This window comes from Capra hircus, chromosome 24, assembly GCF_001704415.2.
Source record: "Capra hircus breed San Clemente chromosome 24, ASM170441v1, whole genome shotgun sequence".
NCBI classification, from domain to species: Eukaryota; Metazoa; Chordata; class Mammalia; order Artiodactyla; family Bovidae; genus Capra; species Capra hircus.
In genome coordinates this window covers 49,244,175-49,269,065 of record NC_030831.1, presented here as the reverse complement: position 1 = coordinate 49,269,065, position 24,891 = coordinate 49,244,175, and the positions used below count along the sequence as shown (strand labels likewise).

Genomic DNA, 24,891 nt, shown 5'->3' with positions numbered 1-24,891 from the left:
GCAAAAATCAATTTGATTTAGCGTATGTCAGTAAAAGGAAGGGGCTAATGTGATGAGGAGACAGGGCTGTCTCGTAGAACCCCGGAAACACAGCTAGGCTTCAGGAAGAACTGGTCTCAAGAATTAGAAGGCCAGTGGGAATCCTGAGTGTCTTTTTTGTTTATCTCTGCCACTCCGTGGATAGAGGATGGCTCCCTGTAACCCTCAGCTTGGCAGCCCATTTCCAGCCATGTGGATAACCTGTCTTTCCATCTCAATTCCAAATTCCCTACGACTCTGGCATAGCTTAGACTCTGATCCAGTCAGCTATGGCCAGGGAGTAGGGTCAGGCTGAACAAGCCTGTCTGCCTCTGCTCACCCCTGAGGAGTAAGTTGGTGGGACTGTAGAAGAAAGGGAAGGGAGGACAGCAGACAGATAATGTGTGGTGGGCAGACACTCCAGAAATACCTAATGCGGGGATAAAGACCAGGGACGTATGAACAGTTGACTGTACAATCATTTCTAGGTAATTTTGGCTAAAAGTTTTTCAATCTTAGAAGAAACTTTAAAGATTTACTTTGAAAAAATATTTATCTTTGAATATGAATATAATGTGGGGCTTCCCTGGTGGTTCAGAGGGTAAAGCATCTGCCTGCAATGCAGGAGACTCGGGTTCAATCCCTGGGTCGGGAAGATCCCTTGGAGAAGGAGATGGCAACCCACTCCAACATTATTGCCTGGAGAACCCCACGGACGGAGAAGCCTGATGGGCTACAGTCCACGGGGTCGCAAAGAGTCAGACATGACTGAGCGACTTCACTTTCTTTCTTTTCTTGAGATTCTTAAGGTAATAGCATATTCATTGAAGTAGTTAGTTCTACTACTAGTAGTTAGTAGCTTTGTGTGTATGTACAACACTTCTTATGCATGATACTGACTTCAGTTGCTGGGAGACAAGTTCTGGAGTAGCTTTAATAGATATAAAAGGTTAGACTGGCATGTATGTGAAGTTTTCTAGTGGCCACATTAAAAATGTAAAATGAAACAGGTGAAATTCATTTTGAAAGTATATTTTATTTGGCTCAACATATCCCCAAAGTTATAATTTCATGAACATGAGGACTAATAATGAAGTATTTTTTTTTTTTTTTTTTTAACAATTTTTGAAATCCGGTATGTATTTTGTATACCAGTGCATCTTGGTTTGGACTGGTCACATTTCAAGCGGTCAGTCACTACGTGTAACTAGTGGTTACCATATTGGACAGCATAGTTCTAAAACAGTTAAAGTAATCCATTTTCTTTCATAGTTTCTCTAAAATTTTCTTGTCAAAGGCATCAGTACTTATGGATTGTTCTTTTCAAAATATGCTTCAGCAGCAACAGCAGAGCACCCTAGGAGGTAGGGATCTTTCAGCTTGCCCTGAAAGAGTTGCCCGTGTGGAGCATTTGCGGTGTGCCATGTGTATGGGCAGAAGAGAACATTTTCAAACCAGTCACCAGGCTGTTAAGGGCTGGTTCTTGTTCTTCCTAGACTACTGATTCCTGGAATGTTACTTAAACTCCTTGGAAGCCTCTGTTTGCTTATCTGTTAAAATAGGGTTTTTAACTGTCCTCATTAGAAGAGGTTTTCATATGCTAATAAAGTTGAAAGGGCTTTGAAAAACTTCAAAGTTTTTACATTACACAAACTGAAAGCATTATTTTTATTTATTATCAGGGGAAAAAGTACTGCATTTTGGCAACAGTAGTAGCTATCATTGAGGTTTTACTTTATGCCAGGCACTGTTCTAAGTGCTATATTACATAATTTAATAATAACACCTTTTGAAGCAGGTACTTTTTTTTTTTCAAAATAATTTGTTTTATGTATGAGAAAGCTAAAAGTTTAATGATCTAAGTTTACACGGCTAGTAAGTAGTTGAATTGGATGCACTTTGTTTTAATTGTGGCAGAATACATACAACATAAAATGTATCATTTTAACCATTTCTAAGTGTTCACTTCTGTGATATAAGTACATTCACATTGTTGTTTAATTATCTCCACTATCCATCTTGGGAACTTTTTCATATTCCCCAGCTGGAACTCCATACTCTCCACATACTAGCTTGCCATCTCCCTGCTCCCCACCTCACTGTTCCCAAACACACCAGCAGCAACCACCTTTCTGCTTCGTCTCTATGGGCTGCCTACTGTAGGAACCTTATATATGTGGAGTCATACAATATTTGTCTTTTTGTGACTGGCTTATTTCACTTACTGTAATGTCTTCAGTGTACATCCGTGTTGTAGTGTGTGTCAGGATTTTCCTTTTTAAGGCCGAATAATACTCCATTATATACCTGTACCATATTTTGTGCCATCATTCATCCTTTGGTGGACATTTTGTTGCTTCTGCCTTTTGGCTGTCGTGAATAGTGCTGCTGTGTATTAGTGTACAAGTATCTCTCCGACTCCATGCCTTTAATCCTTTTGGATGTATGTATACCCAGAAGTGGAACTGCTGGATCATATGGTAGTTCTGTTTTTGATTTTTTGAAAAATTGGCATACTGTTTTTCACAGTACTTGCTCCATTTGGCATAACCATCAGCAGTACACAAAGGTCCCAGCTTCTCTACATACCCTCCAACACTTCTTTCATTTTCTTTTCTTTTCCTTCTCTTTTAAAAAAATAACTCAGCCTTAATGGATGTGAAATAGTATTCATTGTGGTTTTGATTCGCATTTCTCTAAATGACTAGTGATAGTGAACATCTTTTTTCTTACATCTGTTGGCTATTTTTATGTCTTTGGAAACATAAAGTCTGCAAAATCTGAATCCTTTGCAGATATTTAAATTGCTTTTTTTGTTTTTGTAGAGTCAGAGTTTTTTAGAAATGTATTTTGGATATTAATGCCTTATTAGCTATATGATTTGCAAATACTTTCTCTCATTTGGTTGGGTTGACTTTTCACTCTGTTGATAGTATTCCTTGATGTGCAAAAGTTTTTAATTTTGATGTAGCCCATTTGTTTTCTTTTGATGCGTGTGTTTTTGGTGTCATATGTAAGAAACCACTGCTGAATCCACTGTCATGAAGCTTCCCTACTTTTTAAATCTAAGAGGTTTATGTCTGTCTCTGTCTATGCCTCCTGTCTTTGTCAGTTTGCGTCTGCCTCAGTTTTTCTGTATATTTATAAATTATTGGAGTTTATACATGTGTTTTGTCTCTTGTTTCTTTTTCAGTGTTGTTGAACTGTTTGAAAGTATTATAAAAAATAATGGCATTTATCTAAAGAAGTTTAATCTTATGATAAGTACTTACCTTGAAGCTGGGCACATGAGTCTCCTGCCTTGTGCTCCGCGTTTGGAAATACCTTTCTTGAATTTTTCTATAAGTCCCTCCAGTCCCGCCTCTCCTCTCTGCTTACATACCTAAAAGGCAACGTGCCCCAGTTGCTTTTTAGTAAATTTTCTAATTACATTGAGAATAGAAGTTTTATTTTGCTGATGTTACTGTTTACCAATGTACACCGTATTTTCCTTCTGAGTTTTTATTCTGTTTATTTTTATATATTCCTTTAACTGGTTAGTATGAACATGATTGAAAGTGAAAGTTACTCAGTCATATCCAACTCTTTGCGACCCCATGGACTATACAATCCATGAAATTCTCCAGGCCAGAGTACTGGAGTGGGTAGCCTTTCCCTTCTCCAGGGGATCTTCCCAATCCAGGAATTGAACTGGAGTCTCCTGCATTGCAGCCGGATTATGATTAGTGTTATAGTTAGGAACATGATTAGTGTTATAGTTACTAATTACCTTTCTTCTCTTTCTCCAGTACTGAGTTGAAGCTCCTAGAGGAGGCAACCATTTCAGTCTGCAGGTCTTTAGGTAAGGAGGAAAAATGAGTGTGTGTGTGTATGTGTGTGTGTGTGTGTGTGTGTAATGTGAGGCAGTTATTTTAAAATTTCTGTTAACAAATTTTGTTACTGCAATATGAATTGAATTGATGAAGTGATATATTTTTGATGATGATAATTATAATCGTACTAATTATTCTTGGTACTCATTGATGCCACTAGAGGGTACCATTCAGTTAACAGCAGTGAGACGCATGGTTGCATAGTTTGCAGGCATGGTAATGGACTCTGCTAAGACATAGAGCTTGTTCTTTTTGCAAATTTTGAAATACTGAGAAAAGCCCCCAATATTGTTTGTTTTGTAGTTGCACGTATAGTTCCTAGAGAATATAGGATCATTCATCCTTTGCCAGTTGCAAAAGATGCTGTTGTTGGTTATGTTAACTAGAAAAATTATTACTCATTAATAGGAAAATATATTCGGAAGCTCTGCAAATTAGTAATAACAACCTTGTGTTAATGGTAAAGTGCCTGAGCTCTGGAATTATTTTATGGTCTTAATTATAGCTCTGCTACTTAATTATTAGCTGAGCTTTAATTTCTTAATCTAAATTGCAGAATTTTTGCAAGGATAAGTCAGATAACATGAAATATCCAGTACACTGCCTAACATTTGTCATTATTCATTATTTCTGTCAATAAATGTTACCTTTTTTGGACCTCACTTCTCAAATACTTTACTGTCCAATTGGTAACAATTGGAAAGAAATGTATGCCTTAAAAAATGTGGATAATTATACTTACATTTCACTTACATTTGCTTTGAAAATTAGAGTGTATCTGTGAAACAAGTGGTGTACAAGAGCTTAATGAGTGATGACAAGCTTGTTTTTAAATCAAGCTTATGGATATGCTCCATGTAAGCTAACTCCCATTTAACTTGCTCTGCCAAAAACAGTCTTTGACGAAATATTTTTACTTTTAAAAACAAATTATGTTGGTAATGATAGAGGTGTTATTATAATAGTTGCCTTGAATTTTTTCTTTAGTTATAACCATAGATTTTGAGAATTTTGTACTAAATAGAGCTGACTTTCAAAAACCTGTGTGACAGTTTGCTGAAAATTAATTTTGTATAACAGTGATATCAGTGAAGTTATTATGATATAGTTTTTAAGTGACCTTGGGGTTTTTACAAAAATAGCATTTTAAAATTGGGAATAATACTTATTAATACAATGTGGAGGGCATACTAACATGTAAAAAAGGTAGTATTTGCTCATATTCCACAACCTTCACAAAGCTGTTGTTAATATTTTGCCTTCTGTTATTTCTTCTTTGGATGTACGTTTACATATGTATTAAATACACACATACAATTATTTCAATCTGTGTTTTTCACTTGGTGTTATATATTTAAGTATGTCATTCTGTATTTAAAACCACTTTGGAGAATAGCAAAAAGAAAAATCACTGCTAATCTTTTGTGATAAGATCAAAATCTTAGCAGAGTATTCTGTGTGTATTGATTTATATGCACAGTTTTATGTAAGTGATATTATTTATATGTTATTTTCACTTAGCAGTACTCAGGAGCTTCTTTTCATGTCAATAGATATAAATGCATATAGATTTATTTAAGGGTTTTGTGGGTATATGACAATTCTCTTTTATTTTTTGGTCTGAAAATGTTTTCATTTTTCCTTTGCTTTTGGAAGATAGGTGTGCTGGGTGTAGAATTTTAGTTTGGCGGTAATTCTTTCCATACTCTAAGGACACCATTCTGTTATTTTTCTGGTTGTTCTCATTTTGTTGAGATTAAAGGTGTCAGTGTTAGTGTTGTTCTTTTGAAAAAAAAAAATGGAGGTTTTTCCTTCTGGATACTTTTGTGTTTTTTTTTTAATCCTTTGGTTTCCAGCATCTTAGAATATGCTCAGGAGTATTTTTCCTTCCTTTTTTCTTTCCTTCATACCTCTTTCCTTCCTCCTCTTTCCTCCCTCCGTCCCTGCTTGTTAGATCTGTGGTTTGATGTCTTCCGTCAATTTTGGAAAATTCTCAGCCATTATTGGTTTATATTAATACATTATTTCTGTCCTGTTCTGTCTTTTCTCTCCTTCAAGGGTCTCTGTTATACTTCCGTTAACATTTTCACTATGTCCCATATATTTGTTAGACTCTTTTTTTGTGTGTGTATTTTACTTTTTTTTTCCTCTCTGACCTTCCATAGAATATTTTCTATTAATCTGTCCTTAGTTTACTAATCTTTTTTTCTGTTAAACCATCTATTGAGATTTCGAAAATGAAAGTTAAATTTTAGAATGGCTTTAGATTTATAGAAAAGTTGCAAAACCATGTAGAGAGTTCCCATATAACCCTCATCAGTTTCCTCTATTGTCAGCAACTTACATTTATACATCATATTTGTCCCAACTAAGGAGTTAACGTTGGTACATTACTATTATCTAATCTTGACCCTTTATTCAGATTTTACTAGTTTTCCCACATGTCCTTTTTCTTTTTCAAGATGCTACATTGCATTTAGTCATCAAGTCTCTGTAACCTTCTCTGGTCTCAGACTTTCCTCATTTTTAATGACTTTTAAGAGTTTTGAGAAATGCTGGTAGAGTATTTCCAGAATGTCCCTCTATTTGTTTGATGTTATTCTCATGGCTAGATGGGAGTTACGGGTTTGTAGGCATCACGGAGGTGATGTGCTGATCTCAACACATCATATCAGGGGTACATGCATGAGTTTCACTGATGATGTTGACCTTCATTATGTGGCCAGTGTTGTGTTTGTCCATTTTCTCCACTGTAAAGTTGTGTCCCCTGTTCTCTGTTGCTTTCATTTTGAAGGACAGTTTTTCTAGATACAGAGTTCTTGGTTGGCATTTATTTTCTCTCGTCCCTATGACTAGGTTATTCCATTGCCTTTTGGCCTCTTTTCAGATGGAAAGTCTGCTGTTTAATTGTATTGTTGTTCTCTTGTAAATAAGTCATTTTTTTTGTTGCTAATTGCTGTCAAGATTTTGCCTTAACTTTTACAAAATTTTGAAATTTATTCTTTATTCTATTTGGGGTTTTACTTAGGTACATAGATTAATGTTTTTATCAGTTTGGGGATGTTTGTGGCCATTATTTTTGTTGGGCTTTTTGTATTCATCTTTATTATTTATCCCCTTAATCTACACATGAGGCACTCTGGGTCCAAGACAAATTTCTTTACCTCATAGTGAATTTTAAGTGCATTCCTGTCTGTTTCCCCCTAGTTCTTACCTGTTAGGATAGTGCTGTGAGAGCCAAGTCAGTTGTTTTATGTAAGGAGGTGAAGACTGCTCTGTGTTCACCTTGTTTGCTTCTTACCAGTTGTTTTTTGGGACTTGTTACCTTTGAATCTGTTTAGCAAAGTATCAGGTGAGGTGACTGGCATTGAGTGTTCTGGTTGGAGTAGACAAAAGTACTTTTAGCAGTTAGGCCTGCTAATGATCCAACAAATAAAACTTTTGTTCAGTTCTATAGGATTTGTGTTTTGTTAAAGGGTTTCCTGTTTTTTGGGGTGGAAAAGGACTGTCCTCATTCAGCATTTTTCATGAGCATTGATTTTTGTGTATTTCTTCATGGGTGTTTTGTTTTTAATTCCTTGTTAAAAAAAATTTCACACCCATACAAAAGCAGACAGAGAATAATATAATGACCTCCCATATGTTCATCTCCCAGTTCCAGTCATTTTCAACTCGTGGCCAGTCTTGTTTCATCTGTTGTTCGGTTGCCTAGTCTTGTCCGACTCTGCAACATGTGGACTGCAGCATGCCAGGCCTCCCTGTCCCTCACCATCTCCTGGAGTTTGCCCAAGTTTGTGTTCATTGCATCAGTGATGCCATCCAACCATCTCATCCGCTGATGCCCTCTTCCCCTTCTGCCCTTGATCTTTCCCAGCATCAGGGACTTTTCCAGTGAGTCATCTTTTCATATCAGATAACTGAAATACTGGAGCTTCAGCATCAGTCCTTCCAGTGAATATTCAGGGTTGATCTCCCTTAAGATTGACTGGTTTGATCTTGCTGTCCAGAGGACTTCCATGAGTCTTCTCCAGCACCACACTTTGAAAGCATCATCTGTATCTCTCACTCATTTATTGGCATATAAACGTGTAGAAAAGTGCACAAATAAAAAAAGTATATATGAATCCAAAAACATATCCTCACATAATTAATTTGGAACAAACCTTAAGCATTATATTTTTTATCCATAGATATTGTGGTATGTATCTCATAGTAATGATTTTTTAAAGGGAGAAATACCATTATCTACTAAAAACAAATTTTTAGTATCATAAAACATCCAGTGACTCTTCAGATTTCGATTTGTCTGAGTTTGTTTGAATCAGGAGCCGAATAAAGTACACACGTTATTATTAGTTAATGTGTCTTTACAATTCTTTTTCATAGCTAATTCCTCCTGAATTTCTTTCCCTCCCCCACCCCCCCAATTTTTTCTTATTGAAGAAAGTGAATAGTAGAGTTTTCCACAGTGAGATTTCGTTGATTGCATCTTCATAGATGTTAACATGTCTCTGTCCTCTGTGTTTTAGTACATTGGTTATTGGACCTTGAGCAATCCATTGGGTATTCCCAATGGGAATAGGCATTTTAGTGAGATTATTATCATTATTTGAGTATTACCTAGACTTTGCTTGAACTCCTGTGGACACAGAGAATTCCTTTTTCACACAGTCATTTTAGTTAACAGATTCAAGCTCTAGAGTCAAATTAGTTTTCTACAAAGTATTATCATTATCTGAATTTTACAGGTGAAGAAACTGAGGTACAGAGAGGTTAAAGAAGTTGACAGGTGTCACACAGCTAGTCAAGTGGTGGAGTTGAGCTTTGAACCTAGTCACTTTTTATAGTCTAGTTCCACATGCCTTTCTGCCTTCCTGTCAGATATCCCCTGTTCTTACTCTGGCTCCTGAAGCTCCAGAGCACAGGCTTTAGGGGCGTGGGCTTCAGTAGTTGCAGCACGCCGCGTCAGGAGCTGCAATGTGCAGGCTCAATTGCTCTGAGGCATGTGGAATCTTCCGGGACTTTTAAGCTAAACCCAAAGCTTAAAAGTAGGAAATTTTTGATTCAGAGTGAAACTCTAACGATATCTAATCCCATGCCTATTCTAGATTATGAAAGCTGGACAAAACCTGCCCTAACTTAGTTGCCGCTTGGTACTCATTAGTGGAGTTCTCCACCCAGCAGCAGTGGGCATCACCTGGGAGACTGTCACAGATGCAGAATCACTCCACACATGTGGAATCAGAATATAAGCTTTAATGAGAATGCTGTGTGAGTTAAATGCATGTTGAACTTTGAGAAGCACTGTCAACTTCAGTAGTGTAGGGTGGCCATGGGATTCTGCACTTCCAACAAGCTCCCAGGTAAATGCTGTTGCAGCTAGTCCATGAACCACACTTGGATTAGCAAGGTACTACACATTTTATCATAATGAGAAGATTATGCAGTTACTTGGGTCTGCTCTCAAGCTGTGACAAGAACACATACCCAGTAGATCAGTTCAGTTCAGTTCAGTCATGTCCAACTCTTTGCGATCCCATGAATTGCAGCACGCCAGAACTCCCTGTCCATCACCAGATCCCAGAGTTCACTCAGACTCATGTCCATCGAGTCAGTGATACTATCCAGCAATCTCATCCTCAGTCGTCCCCTTCTCCTGCCCCCAATCCCTCCCAGCATCACAGCCTTTTCCAGTGAGTCAACTCTTCACATGAGGTGGCCAAAGTATTGGAGTTTCAGCTTTAGCATCATTCCCTCCAAAGAAATCCCAGGCCTGATCTCCTTCAGAATGGACTGGTTGGATCTCCTTGCAGTCCGAGGGACTCTCAAGAGTCTTTTCCAACACCATAGTTCAAAAGCATCAATTCTTCGGCTCTCAGCCTTCTTCACGGTCCAACTCTCACATCCATACATGACCATTGGAAAAACCATAGTCTTAACTAGACGGACCTTAGTCGGCAAAGTAATGTCTCTGCTTTTGAATATACTATCTAGGTTGGTCATAACTTTTCTTCCAAGGAGTAAGCGTCTTTTAATTTCATGGCTGCAGTCACCATCTGCAGTGATTTTGGAGCCCCCAAGAATAAAGTCTGACCCTGTTTCCACTATTTCCCCATCTATTTCCCATGAAGTGATGGGACCAGATGCCACGATCTTCATTTTCTGAATGTTGAGCTTTAAGCCAACTTTTTCATTCTCCACTTTCACTTTCATCAAGAGGCTTTTTAGCTCCTCTTCACTTTCTGCCATAAGGGTGGTGTCATCTGCATATCTGAGGTGATTGATATTTCTCCTGGTAATCTTGATTCCAGCTTGTGCTTCTACCAGCCCAGCATTTCTCATGATGTGCTCTGCATATAAGTTGAATAAGCAGGTGACAATATACAGCCTTGACGTACTCCTTTTCCTATTTGGAACCAGTCTGTTGTTCCATGTCCAGTTCTAACTGTTGCTTCCTGACCTGCATATAGGTTTCTCAAGAGGCAGGTCAGGTGGTCTGGTATTCTCATCTCTTTCAGAATTTTCCACAGTTTATTGTGAAAGGCTTTGGCAAAGTCAAAGTCTTTGGCATAGTCAAGAAAGCAGAAAGAGATGTTTTTCTGGAACTCTCTTGCTTTTTCCATGATCCAGCAGATGTTGGCAATTTGATCTCTGGTTCCTCTGCCTTTTCTAAAACCAGCTTGAACATCTGGAATTTCACGGTTCATGAATTGCTGAAGCCTGGCTTGGAGAATTTTGAGCATTCCTTTACTAGCATGTGAGATGAGTGCAATTGTGCAGTAGTTTGAGCATTCTTTGGCATTGCCTTTCTTTGGGATTAGAATGAAAAGTGACCTTTTCCAGTCCTGTGGCCACTGCTGAGTTCCAAATTTGCTGGCATATTGAGTAGACCTGGGCTAATTGGACAGTTATTGAGCGCTAAACAGGTGTACTCTAATGGTGTTCTTATTCCCATGTACATTTTTTCTTTACAGTTTTGAGTTCTGAGATGAGATAACTTTTCTCCTATAGTTTCTATCATTTTCACATGTGAATAATTTTTTGCTGTTTATAATTAAGACCAAGCAGCAATTTCTCCCATTGCTAATTCCCCAAATTAGATTTGAAATTGACAATAAGCTTGGTCCCTGAGCAACTTCAATTTGACATTTGGTTTTAGAAATGTTATGATATGCCCACTTTGATTTCAATTCTTAACTTTAACTTTTTAAACCCTTTTCTTCTCTTGCAGTTGAAAATAATCCTCGAACAGGAAACCTTGGTGCACTAATTAAGGTCTTCCTTTCTAGAACCAAAGAACTAAAACTTTCAGCAGAATGTCAGAAGTAAGCTGGCTACTCTCTCTAAATTCAATTTATATTTAACAGTATGACAATTATTCACTTATTGGTAGAAATAGGTTATGGTCTTTTGAAAGCTATAAAGGAATTATTCTCATTATTCAGGGAAAAAGTAAAAGAGGTTTTAATTAACTGTACAAGTCATTAGGGTGAAATTGTAAATTCTGGAATCTGATTTTAGTTAGCATTTTAAACAGTCTTTAGAAATATGTTCTTTAAGAAGATTAATTGTGTAATTTAAAAAGTTAATTTTTTCCTATTTTGACTGCTGGATATATCTAGTTTAATGACTTAGTGTGAATATTATTCCATTCTACATTTGTGTCCTTTATTTCTTACATATTAGATGAATGAAGGTTCAGATTAGACATTATGGCTTTATATTTATATAGTGGAAGGTTCACCTTTTATGCAGTCAAGAATTTTTTGAAACTATTTTTGAATGATAGTATTTTAAAAGATTGCTCATTTCCCTGTTTCCAAACAATTTATGTTGAATTCAATTAAAATTGTTTTGAGTCCATAATTATTAATACATATAGCAGGTATACAAAAACTGTACAACTGGTGATGCCCCATTTAAAATTTGGTTGTGTGTTTGCATATATTTTCTTTATGTTACTGTATTTTTTATTTTCTCTGTTTTTAGTTTAGTTTCGTTTGAATCGCTTATATGCCTAAATTGACTCACTGTGTAAAATACAGAATAAAGTATGAGGTAAACTGTAGTAGATGTCATTGGTCCAGTGTCATAAGTCATGGGCCATGAAGAAAGATATGGACGTTACTCTAATATTACAAGCAAAATGAGAAATTATGGACTAGAAATAAATGGATCGTGCTCGTGATTAAACACTGATTCTTGTGTGATTTGTTCTTTCCTTTCTAGCCACATCTTCATCTGGCAGACACACAATGCTTTGTTTATTATTTGCTGTTTGCTGAAAGTGTTCATTTGTGAGATGTCAGAGGAAGAGTTACAACTTCATTTTACTTATGAAGAAAAATCTCCTGGCAGTTACAGTAAGTCTTGCCTTAGATGACGTTCTGGGGTAGCATGTGTAACATAAGGATAGAATTTGAAAAATAAAAGTATAATTTTGAAAATTCTACTTTTCCTCATAATTTTCATTTTTAAATGAACTGACACCATTCCTATTTCTTTGCCTATATTAATTTAAGCTAATGGAGACTCATAGATTTTTTCTTTTTTTTTTTTAAATAAGGGAGCTGGTGGGATTGAAACTTCTATTTATTTTGACTTCTGCATATATCACAGATATTTCTTTTTTTAGGAAGCAAATGTTAATTTAAATGCCATTACTAGGCTTCCCAGGAGGCATAGTGGTAAAGAATCCTCTTGCCAAGTCAGGAGACGCAGGTTTCGTTCCCTGGGTCAGGAAGATCCCCAGGAGGAGGAAATGGCAACTGCTCCAGTATTCTTGCCTGGAGACTCCCGTGGACAGAGGAACCTAGCGGGCTACAGTCCATGAAAGAGGGTGGCAAGGAGTCAGACATGACTGAGTGACTGAGCAAGTACAGTAGGCTTGTATGTTATTAAGGGAGACAACCAATCAGAATTACAGATTTTATAAATGTTAAAAGTTACTTCCGTGGGGCATAACAATCTCTGAGTCTGGGTATATTTGGGACTCCTTGATCAGAAATAACAATTTTATTTTATTTTGCTCTTATTCATCATTTATTCTTTCACATCAACCTACATACAAATATTCAATGGCAAGAATATGACAAGACCTCATTAAGGGCACAGTAAAATATAAACAAAAAGGATGGAAACTCAAGCCTTATTTTTTTTTAAAAGAAGTAACAATTCTAAGTTATAATAAATGTTACAAAGAAAACACATTTGATATGAAGACAGAAAATAATAGGTCGGAAATAACAGGATTTTTCGTTCTTCTTGACTACAGTAATCTTTTGTTCTTTGAGAAATAACATTTTAAAGGATAATTTTATGATGCCAAAGTATATTGTCTTTTTCTGAAGTTATAGGAAGAGTTTATCATTTTCTTCTGATATTGGTGAGAATTTTTTTTCCCCCAGTAGTTAGGAGGGCCTATAATTTTCAGGATCAACTGCTGGTGTTTCATTTCTTAGCATTAAAACTTACAATCTGGAAAATAAAGAGATTATTAACAAATGAAATACAAGGAATGCAGTTTTTAAAAATTTATATTTAATTAAAGGATAATAGCTCTACAGTATTGTGTTGGTTTCTACCAAACATCAACATGAATCAGCCATAAGCATACCTATGTCCCCTCCCTCTTGAACCTGCCTCCCACTTTCCTCGCCGTCCTACCCTTCTAGGTTATTACAGAGCCCTGGTTTGAGTTCCCGGAGTCACACAGCAAATTCCCGTTGGCTGTCTGTTTTATATATGGTAATGTGTATGTTTCCCTGTTAACTCTCTCCTTATATCCTTCCCTCTCCTTCCCCCACACCTGTGTAAGTCTGTTCTCTGTATCCTTCCCTCTCCTTCTTCCCCCACACCTGTGTAAGTCTGTTCTCTATGTCTGTGTCTCCTTTGCTGCCCTGCAAATAGAAGGAATGTAGTTTTGCATCTGCCTTTCATGTTTGCTTCTCTCTTTCTCAAGGCAAAGGCACTTTTGCTTCTGAGTTTCCTGGGTTCATTTTTTCAAAACACCTCTCCCTTTATTGGGCTTTCTTGCCCACATAGGGCTTTATACATTAATATGTTTAATTTACTACTTGGATAATCAGCCTTCTATATTTGTTAAATAGATACTGGTGTTTAAATGATTAGAGCTTTTAATGGGGATTGTGCCTTTCATGTGTTAGTTTTGTTAATGTTAGGCTTTGTCTTTCTGGTCCCAACTGTGCCAAATGTAGTTCTGTTAGTGAATTGCATTCCTTTCCAGGAAGTTCTGTCAACAATAATGGAGTGAATGTTTATCCCCACTGAGCCTGAGAGCATAGTCCAGCCATCACCTGCAAACCCAAAACTTTGTTTTGCGTTATGTGAGAAGAATTAGGGAAATGTTGTGCTTTGTTTAATATAATATCATTTTTATTTTAATATAAAAGCATTTATTCATGACTTACCATTGAGAAGATTGATGTGCTTGAGAGATACAGTGTACATTTTTGGTCACCCTTGCTGTACCTGTACTCCCCACTCGCATCCATGCTTGAGAACCGTGGTTTTGTTGTACATCCCAGGTGGCTTCATGTCGAGTCAGGGCAGATGACACTCCTCAGTCATGGCCACTTTATCACGATGGGTGTCTCACTGAAGGAGCCATCAGTGAGGGCGGCTAGTTGATGGTTCTGTGTGTTGACAGACTGTCCTCTTCCTTTATTTGGTTAGAAGTTCAGGATTTTATAATGCTCTTTTGTTCTTTTCACTTGCAGCTGAGCTGCTGTTTGTCCACCAGCTTAAGTCCAGTGGACATCTTCTTAAGGTTAAAGACTTGCTGTTTTTGGCATATGTAAAATTATTTTCATCTTAGCTTTAGGTTGTTCGTTTGAGACTCCTTATCACTACTGTAAGTCTCAGTGACATTGATATTTTCAGCCACTGCTGAGTTTTCCAAATTTGCTGGCATATTGAGTAGACCTGGGCTAATTGGACAGTTATTGAGCACTAAACAGGTGTACTCTAATGGTGCATTTATTCCCATGTACATTTTTTTCTTTACAGTTTTGAGTTCTGAGATGAGATAACTTTTCTCCTATAGTTTCTATCATTTTCACTTGTGAATAATTTTTTGCTGTTTATAATTAAGACCATTAAATGATTGCACAGATACTATTGAATGGAAAAAAAATGGAACCTCTCAGTACGGTAGCTGAAAACATTCATTGATTAGCCAGCGTATGAACATTTGACTTAGTTGTGTGAAAGACTGTTCAAGAATAGATAAATATACAATGGTAAGGATTCTTTGAAGGTTAAATTGACAAAAGTAGAAGACTGCAAACAGCTGAACAAATCAACTGGGGCTTTTTAGGATCGTTGGGTTATTGTAGCATACTGTATTTTTTTGTTTATCCCAACTCACTGTAATATTGCCATGATCAAATGGATATTGCTGCCATGTTCAGTGAAGCTGTCTTTATGAAGGTAAAGTGACTCTCAGTATGCTTTCAGTTTATAATTGAAATATGTGAGGATTTCATATTTGAACATTTTCCTGTGGGCTCTCTATGACATGGTAGTAGATTGTTTGCTGGAGGGAATTTGTATCATTATGCAAAGATAGCTCTTTCCACGACTCCTTGCTTTCAGGAGTAGTTAAAGGGACAAAACCAGCCCTAGGCAAAACTGTGAAGTACTACAAAATTGTCTGCATTCTTCCTTTGCTTTCGGTACAAGTTTTTCTTTCCTCAGTGTTAGTATTATGTTCTGTTCTTGCTGACACAATAACTGATATTTTACAGTTTGTATGCATAAAGCCAATATTTTAAGTCCTTGGGGGCCTAAATCTATTGCTGGTTTCGTTGAGCACTTAGGGTAGCGTGTTTCCTTAAGCCTTTGATAATGCTGACTGTGAACTTCTATTTGTTTGATCTTAATCTAAGGCCCCAAGTAAGGGAGGGATTTGCATTTGCTTCTAAAGGGACCCAGAGACCGCAGCATCGACCACTTCAGTCTCCCTTCATAGTTCTTGGCTTAATGGGGCTGTCAAGTTCAGTGTCCCAGTGGCCAGACTGAAGGCTTAGGTCTCCCAGTAGCTGGCTTCATCCTCAGGGACACCCTGTCCTTAAGAGTGTGCTTCTTGCTCAGTGTTCTACTTCAGACTGAAGCCACAGGGTGTTTGCTTGTGGTTATTCTTTTTGGTTATGGTACTGGGGTCCTTGGGAGATTTCCTTTACTTTCTGGAAGCCCATTAGTGCACTGAAGAGTTTATTTTAGCCACGAACTCATTATTTTTGTACAGGAGGGCTCTTTGGAGTAACTACTCCACAGTACTGCTGCCAGTGGAAGGCAATTATCTTTTTTTTACAAAGTTTAAAACAAATTTTTCAAATGAGGGAAGATACCTTTGGATGTTGAGAGACTGAAGATAGAAGCAAAAAGGAGGCAGCCTTGGCAGAGAGAGCTGGGCAGAGCAGGGGCTGTGGGCTTGAGGGGCCTGAGAACCAGTTAACACAGCTGTGTGCAGATTAGAAAAGAGACTTGTCAAGTCCAGGTAAAAGGCTTGCTTGAGTACGTTTTGTTGGCACAGAGTAGTTCAATATATATATGTTTTTAAATTTTTTTCATTTATTATTTTTTATTGGCATCTAATTGCTTTACAATATTGTGTTAGCTTCTGCTGTACAACAAAGTGAATCAGCTCTATGTATACATATGTCCCCTCCCTCTTGAGCCTTCCTCCCCTTCCCCGTATTTTTTTTTTTTATTATTTATTTTGTAGGACTTGTTCTCAAGCATAGTGGATTAAATATACATGATCATCTTTGCTTTCTCCTGAAACCCCCAGAAAATATCAGTAAAGGAATTTTGAACAAGTTATGAATTCATTAGGTTAAAGAGAAAGAGGGGGAGACAGTGTTAATCACAATTTGCAAGTTGGAAAACTGAGTGATGCTGAGCTAAACTGACCACTGAAAGCTGGGCGCTAAATGCCTTCAGGGTTGGAGAAACAAGCCCGTTCTTGCCACAGAACTCTGGAGAGGTTTAGGAATTGGAAGTGCCAGGCGTCTCCAAAGGCAGACAAGCAAGGGGATTGACCGGAAGGTCTCTACTCTTGTGACGTACATCATGGGACCACCCCTTTCCCAGTTTAATACTGAAATCTGTTCTCTATAGAGGCTGGACCAGCGGGGCCTCCCTGTATGAGTTCTCGGCACGGTGGAGGCAGTGGTGTAGGGAGAACAGGGTTGGGAGAAGAGGCTACCGGTGAAAGAGTAAGGCATCTTGACTTGGCTTCTAGAATGCTGATGTTGGGGTTGTACCCACTCCACTCCCTTTCCTGCCATAAGTGGATACTCTTCTGAATAAATGAACCAAAAAACAGGGAAAGACTCAGAGAAACTGACATTTGGGTGCCCTTCCGTGAAGTGTTTCAGAGCCCTCCGCTGGCAACCCCCACGTGGCAGGCTGTGCCTCCGCACCTAGAGCTTCCGTCAGCATGTGCCTCCCCCTGGCAGGTAAATGGAGCCAAGGATCCCATACAGGTGAGAAAACTTACGATTTGTGAGAGACCAAAACAAACAAAAAATTAAGTGAAATGGAAATTTATGGGAAAAAAGTCTGTAATCACACCTCTGGAACACAACCACTTTCCTTCACATTCACGTCTGGCTTAAAACTTTTTTGAAACTCTTCGGAATTACCTTCCAAATCTGAGGTGTGTTTGGAGGTGCTTAGGCTCATGATGGTGGGCTTTACTGCTCTTTCTCTGCTTGCTCTGGTCCCTCACGCCTGGGGCCGCTAAACCAAAAATTGTGCTAGGGGCACACAGTTGTATTGAGTGACATGTATTTTATTTTTGTCTTAATAGAAAACTTCATAGTTTAATCTCATTAGTTATGGATAAATAATACAAAAAACCCCCCACAATAGTTGAAAAATGTGACTCAGAGAAAAAAGAAAGTGTAGATTTAGCATAGACTTATTCTTTTAAAATATTCAGCTTAAAAGATTTATAATCTTTGAAGAAAAATAAAGTGTTTCTAGGAAATCTTGACTTGTTTTTGGTCATATAATAGGTGAGAGTGTGATTCATGATATTTTGTTCACTCCCCTTCTTTTATGTAATCAGTGGAATAGAATGAATTAAATTTTACTAACAGCACATTTTATGATTAAATCTCATGGACTGTATTATCCTTGAGGGTAAACAGAAGCATTTCTGTTTGACCACAGTAATAGCACTCAACCAGAATTATTGCCGATTTTATTGGAATGGGTAGGACACAGGTTTATAAATATTGTAATGCATGGAAATGTAGACCAGTTTTATTTTTAGAGAAGAGTGACTCCATTTGCTTTTCCTTAATTGATTTATGGAGGCATGTTTGATTTTGCTAATTAGAAGCTTAAGTATGATTTTTAATACTGTAGTATAATGCAAGTATTAGCTTTACAATTAAAATAGACAGTAACCTAGATCCTCAGAAAAACCATGATTTTTCTGAGTATGAGTTTGTAGTAAGTATAATCTAGCTATGTGTCTTCATTTTGAGTCTTTTGCTCTGAACTTTCAAGTCCTCTTTGGAGTGTGGCTCTGTTAATTCTGAAGTTTTAAGTACCTGTATTAGCACAGTATTGGGCACCATTGAGAAACTGACAGTTTGACTGTTTTAAATTAATTATTTTTGGCTGTGCTGAGTCTTCCTGGCTGCTTGGGCTTTTCTCTAGTTGCAGAGTGGGGCAGCTCTGCAGTCTCGGTGCAGAGGCTTCTCACTGTAGAGGCTTCCCTTGTTGCGGGCTCTAGGGCACATGGCTTCAGTCGTTGTGGCACGTGGGCTCAGTGGTTGTGGCTCTCGGACTCCAGAGCACAGGCTTAGTAGCTATGGTGTACAGGCTTATTAGTTGCCCCGTAGCATGTGGGATCTTCCCAGATCAGGGATTGAACGCGTGTCTCCTGCATTGGCAGGCAGATTCTTTACCACCGAGTCACCAGGGAAGCCCTAGTTTGACTTTCTGAATGTAAAGAAAACAGCAGCCATTTGCTCTCTGTCTTTTAATAGTCCTTTCAGTAACGACGCGTAACCTGATTTAAGTGACCCGTATGTTTCTTTTTTCTGGCTGCTGCTTAGTTTTCCATCAGTGCTATTTTTTCCCCTTCCTTGAGTAAGTGCTGTCAAAAGTTTTCTTTTCTCCCTTTTTCCACACCTGCCACCCCTCTGACTCTGATGGGAGGCATTTTATCAAGACAATGTTTTGTTATCTCTGGTTCTCTCCCTAAGGTCAAAATGAGACAGTTGAGTTTTCTCCACGATACTGAATGGGTGCCAAATAGAAAGCACTAACAGGGAGCAACCACAGCTTAGTTTCAGGTGTAGATGATTAGAGCTGTGAAATGAAGTGAAAGTCTCTCAGTGGTGTCCAGCTCTTTGCTACCCCATGGGATTTTCCTGACCAGAATACTGGAGTGGGTAGCCATTCCCTTCTTCAGGGGATCTTCCCAACCCGGGGATCGAACCCAGGTCTCCCACATTGCAGGAGGGTTCTTTACCAGCTGAGCCACAAAGGAAGCCCATTAGAGCTGTGAGTGACCAGAAATCTTGTCTTTCTCTATCTTTGCTTTCTCGTATTTGTGCCTCCCTCTGCTGATACTCCTAGGGACTTCTGAAGTGGCGTTTGGGCTTTAAAGTGGGAGAACCTCAAGGATGAGGTGAGGTTTCAGTGACCTTGTTCTGCAAAATATTCTTAATAAAAGATTGTATTTATTCATTGTTTGGGATAGTTAAGTCAAGGACTTGAGTATGTATTGATGGCTGTGTAGGATATCACCTTGATGTGTAAAATCATCTGTGGTATTTCCAGTCTCTTGCTTAACGTGGCTCAGAATACCCACCAGGGATTCGTAGGGTCTTCAGTGACACTTGGATTGGTTGACTGGATTTTTTTTCTAGCTTTGTGTAGAAACGAGTCTTTAACAGTAATTTGTAAATTCCACCCCACCCTCCCTTTGGAAGTCTGAATTTAGGTTAAATCTGAACTCTGCCACTTGTTGTAGGTAAATACCCTCTCTGAGCCTTGATCTGTGAAATGATGATGATACCTACTCCTTAAGAGTGATTGTTAAGATTAATGTGGGCTAGAGAGAATGGAATGTTTCTGATTTAAAGTATTAAAATATTTGGCTGGAGCTATAGAGGCAATTTAAAACTCTTTAGGAGATTAAAAAAAGCACACACACAACTCTGGTTTGTAAAACTTCACAACACAGTAAACACATTCAAATCTCTGCAAAGTCCTTTACTCAGAGAACATCAATTTACTTTGTCATGGACCTGCAAACTGTAAGAAATGCATGAATGTGTTACTGTAATTTTTGGCAGGTGAATTTTATATTTACTTGTTTTTAATTGAAACTAAGGAAGATGTTTGGCCTCATATGGAAGCTGAGTGATGAATGATGCATGGAAACTAAGGCAGTATGAGTGACTTGTTTAATGTAAAGCCTGATATGCAGTCAAATCTTATCATTCTTCACTTGCCTTGCAATTATTTGCTTCTAGAGTAACCCCAGAAATAAGAATATAGTATTATGCAAGAATGTTTTTGTTTTAGTAAATGGAAGTTGTCAGAGATTTCACTTGGAATTTGCTTATTCTTATCTTTAGTTTTGTTAGAACTTTGGCCTTGAAATGCTGTTTTACTTGTATGAGATGGATTTATCAACATTATTTTCATTAGGATTACATTGATAATGAAGCTGTGAATGTACTCCTTAGTTAACCGGCTGTAAACTTGACTGAAGTCATGATTTGGATGGCACATGGATCCAAAGAGAGGTCTTTGTCTCCATTTTAAGATTTGAAATTTAGATGTGTTTACACCCGTGGAGGGAAAAAAAAAAAAATCCAGTTAGTTGCCATCTGTGGGTCCTGAGCACGTGTTCCCTCACCTCTGTAATCAAAAAATTTGTGCAGGCTGCTTGGCTAAACCAGGGGTGTGTTAGTAAACTGGCCAACTTATTTGGTCTAAAGTGTTCTTTAGGAAATCAGTGAGTGATTCTGAAAGTTACTGGGTCTGGGTCACCACAGTCTCTAGGGTAAGGCGTGGAATGACAGTTCAGCAAATACATACTGAGTATATATTATTAATACTTGCCAACAAACCACTTGTTGGAATAGGTTATTAACTCGCATGGGTCATGTTGGACAGCTCTGGAGGAGAAAGGTTGAGTTGGCTCTTCTGACTTTCCTCCACTTGTTGAGCTAAGTGGTAGTGACCTACTGCTTCTAGAGTGAGACTTAACGTGGTTATTGAACTTGAGTCTTGCTGTGTATTCTTTTTAGCATTGATTGATGTCTTCAGTATGATTTAATATTCTCTTCAAGCTTTGCACTGACCTCTCAGAGGGCTGCTGTGCCACTTCTATTTATGGCAAGGCAGGAAGGAATTTCTTCAAACTGAATACCAAGTGATACTATGGTCTAGAAAAAAGAATTGCTAAACTTCTCTTTGAGACACCAAGTGCTTTGATGTTTTAGAAGCAACTGCTAAATTTGGACTTGGACACCTGTATTCAGTTCATTAAACATGTATTGAGTATACATTATGTGCCAAACTCTTTGTCTGTCTGTCTTTTTCCCATAAGAGGGTCAAAGTCCAGTGCATGTATGTGTGCTTGCAAAGTTGCTTCAGTCGTGTCCGACTCTTTGCAACCCTTTGGACTGTAGCCTACCAACCAAGTTTCTTTGTCCATGGGATTCTCCAGGAATACTGGAGTGGGTTGCCATGCCCTCCTTCAGGGGATCTTCCTGACCCAGGGATTGAACCCTTGTCTCTGGCATCGACCTGCACTGACAGGCAGGTTCTTTACCACTAGTGCCACCTGGGAAGCCCCAAAGTCCAATAGCGGCCTGTAGGAGCCTGCTTTACCTGTAGTCAGAAGCTCTGGGATAATGCAGCCAGCATTTACAGTAACAGACAGAGGCACAAGGCATAGATGCTGTGTAGATGATTGTTTTTATTTAGGGTGAGCAAGAGAGTTGGATGTGTGCCAGTGTTGAAGGGTATTCTGAGGAAGTGGATCCTGGGAGTGAATTGAAAAAGTAGTGGGTTAGAAAGAAGTCATAGAAACTGAGGGAAGAAAGAATTTTGTAGATACAGGTGTCAGTAACGTCCAAAGCTGAAAGCCACATGTGATCCTGATTGACTTCGTAAGTTAGAAAGTCACTTAGGTTTGAGAAGTTTGGGACATAGGAGCATTTCTGTTGCAACAGTAGTTTGCAACCAACCTTTGCTGCTTGCTTTGTGACTTGGGAAAGCCGTTTTGACTTTGGTCTTTGTAAAGAGGTATTTAGACCCTCAGTGAGTTCCAGTCTATAATCAGAGGGGCTCCATGAGTTCAGAGAAGGCACTTCTGGGTCTGCAAGGTGATCAAGGGTAGGGTCAGATTTTCATTGGGGGAAGAAGTGCAGGTAGTCTATTTCTGGTTTAAACAAAACAGCTGAAGCAGCTTGAGTTTTTATCTATTTTATATATTTTGACTTCAGTATAACTTTTATTTGAAAACCGCTGGTCTATGGAAGTCATAGTTGCCTTCAGACATTAAAAGCAATATAATTAATAGCTGGTGTTCAAAATTCCTCTACTAGATGAAGGTTATAGTAGATGTTAACTTGCTCAGCGTATAGATTTTATTCAGAGGGCAACTTAGTATCTGAGTTTCTGTAATAATGATTATTCTCATTAGGAATGAAAACTGAACTTCCAAACAACTGAATTCTATTTTATACTTTGTTAAAAAAATTTTTTTTATGTGTCTCACCAGGTTCTGACTCAGAAGATCTTTTGGAAGAATTGCTCTGCTGTTTGATGCAGTTAATCACTGATATTCCACTCTTGTAAGTTCTGGCTAAGCCAGGATTTCTTGTCTCTTCTATTGAAGATGCCAGTTGATCATGTCGAAGAGTTTGTGGGTTGTGGTGTAGTGCTTTCATGTATTGCTTTTATGTATGCCTCCGTGTACATCCATGGGCTTCTTGCTGTCTTGTGTGATAACAGTTAGACTTTGATGACCCGTCATCAACACAAGAATTTTATGTTGTTGAGAGGAAAGTAAACTCTTTAGCAACGTGAAGCATATGATAAGCATAGAATTAAACTGTGTAAACCAGGGTTTGAGAGAAAAGCAGTTTGAATCTGATACATACATGGTAGATATAGCTCCTTGTCCATCCATTATTTATTCTTCCCTTCTTCCTTGCTTCTGGATTTTATATCTGGTCTCTTTTGGAGAGGTTGGATTTCTATTTCTAGCTTCTCTTGAAGCTGGATGTGGTCAGTGAGATGTAGGGGGAAGTCCTCCAGTGAAACTTACAGGCACAGCTCTTTATGGGGACCTGACTCACCTAAGAGACACATTTATATTTTCATCTGTGAGAGCCCACTGTCCTATTCACCAGAGTGTGGGCAGGGTCTCCTTAGAGTTGTGTTGGACATCTTGGCACCATGAGCTAGGAAACTTACAGCAAAGTCTGCTTTGACGGCATTGAGCTGCTGAACCAAAGTTCTGCCACTACAAAGATCAACCACTACCCCGCTCTTGCCCCCACCCCTGGAGTTCTCATGTAAGAAAAATAGACCTTGTTTACACTGTTATAACTAGATTTCTGTTACTACAGCTGAATGCAGTTCCTGTATAATTCAAAATGTTTGTTACTTTTAAAACAGTTATTCTCAACCTTATTTGTCTCTTAGAGGAGGCTTTTTAGAATTTTTTTTCTTAATTGCCTCTCCAGAGTCCTAATGGAATTTGAATACTACAAATACACTGAATATGTGTGTATGCTTTATGACTTTTTGGAAGGCCCTACATCATTATAATATCTGTGAAGTTTTTCTCCCCTGAACAAACCAATTTTCACCCACTGGAGGGTGATCTCTTACACCCACTATTAAGAATGCATATTTTATTATTTAAAAAAATTTGTTTATTTTTGGCCACACCACATGGCAGGTGGGGTCTTAGTTTCCTGACAAGGGATCTAACCCATGCTGCTTGCAGTGGAAGTGCAACATCCTAGCCACTGGACAAATGGGGAATTCTTGAGAATGCACATTTTAGAGGAGTTATTTTTTGAAATAAAAAAGTAGGTTTTAAGTTTTATTGTCACAAAATCTCAGTCTGTTTAGAGATATTGTTGGAAATAAGCCCCTTGTCTGTGGCCCCAAAGGAAAGATGGGTATTTGTGAGAAAACAGGCCTCTGTTGTGCATGAGCGCAGCACCCAGAATTGTATTGTGACAGTTGCTCAGTCGTGTCCAACTCTTTGCGACCCCATGGACTATACAGTCCATGGAATTCTCCAGGCTAGAATACTGGAGTGGGTAGCCTTTCCCTTCTCCAGGAGATCTTCCCACCCAAGGGATTGAACCCAGGTCTCCCGCATTGCAGGTGGATTCTTTACTAGCTGAGCCACAAGAGAAACCCTTGTATTATAGGCTTATTGTATTATAGGAAGAATTGTATTATAGGCTTAGAAATGAGAACCACCAAACCTTGTTGTGACCTGGTCTGGTCATGTGCAGCCTGGAAGGTAGGGCTGAGATAGCTGAGGAATCACCAACAGGGAAAGGGCATGGAGAAGGTGACCCAGGTAGTGGAACTCTTATGACAGACACAGTTCTTTACATGCCTGGTATCCTTTCTCACCTTCTTCTCCAATATTGTTGGGGGAAGTGTGTGCCCAGCTTAGTTTACAGGCTCTTTGGGAACTAAATGTGGCTCCACGACAGTTTGGGCCAGTTACACGTAAGCAGAAGTCAGGAGCTTGCAGAGCATGTATCTTTAGCTCATCGCCCTTGGCCCTTCTCTTCCTACCTGGATGTGGAGGCAGTGCTCTGGCCTTCTTGAGTCTAGGATGATGGGTGCCACACACAAAGGACAGTGTCCCAGGAGCATGGGGTGTTGGTAATGTTATCGAAGGACTACACCAGCCCTTGATGACTTATCTTTGATTTTCTTCTAATGTTAAAAGAGC

At 38.5% G+C, this 24,891-nt stretch overlaps 1 protein-coding gene across 3 annotated transcripts in view; it reads left to right on the top strand.

Annotated features, from left to right (window-relative positions):
* The window catches only part of DYM (dymeclin), a 392,550-nt gene that overhangs the window by 51,248 nt on the left and 316,411 nt on the right, over window positions 1-24,891 (top strand). For all 3 annotated transcript variants that reach the window (XM_018039568.1, XM_018039567.1, XM_018039569.1), the window contains exons 3-6: window positions 3,807-3,859; window positions 11,122-11,215; window positions 12,120-12,253; window positions 22,681-22,753. In XM_018039568.1, the coding sequence (XP_017895057.1) occupies window positions 3,807-3,859; window positions 11,122-11,215; window positions 12,120-12,253; window positions 22,681-22,753 (354 nt within the window). The remainder of the gene's footprint in view (window positions 1-3,806; window positions 3,860-11,121; window positions 11,216-12,119; window positions 12,254-22,680; window positions 22,754-24,891) is intronic.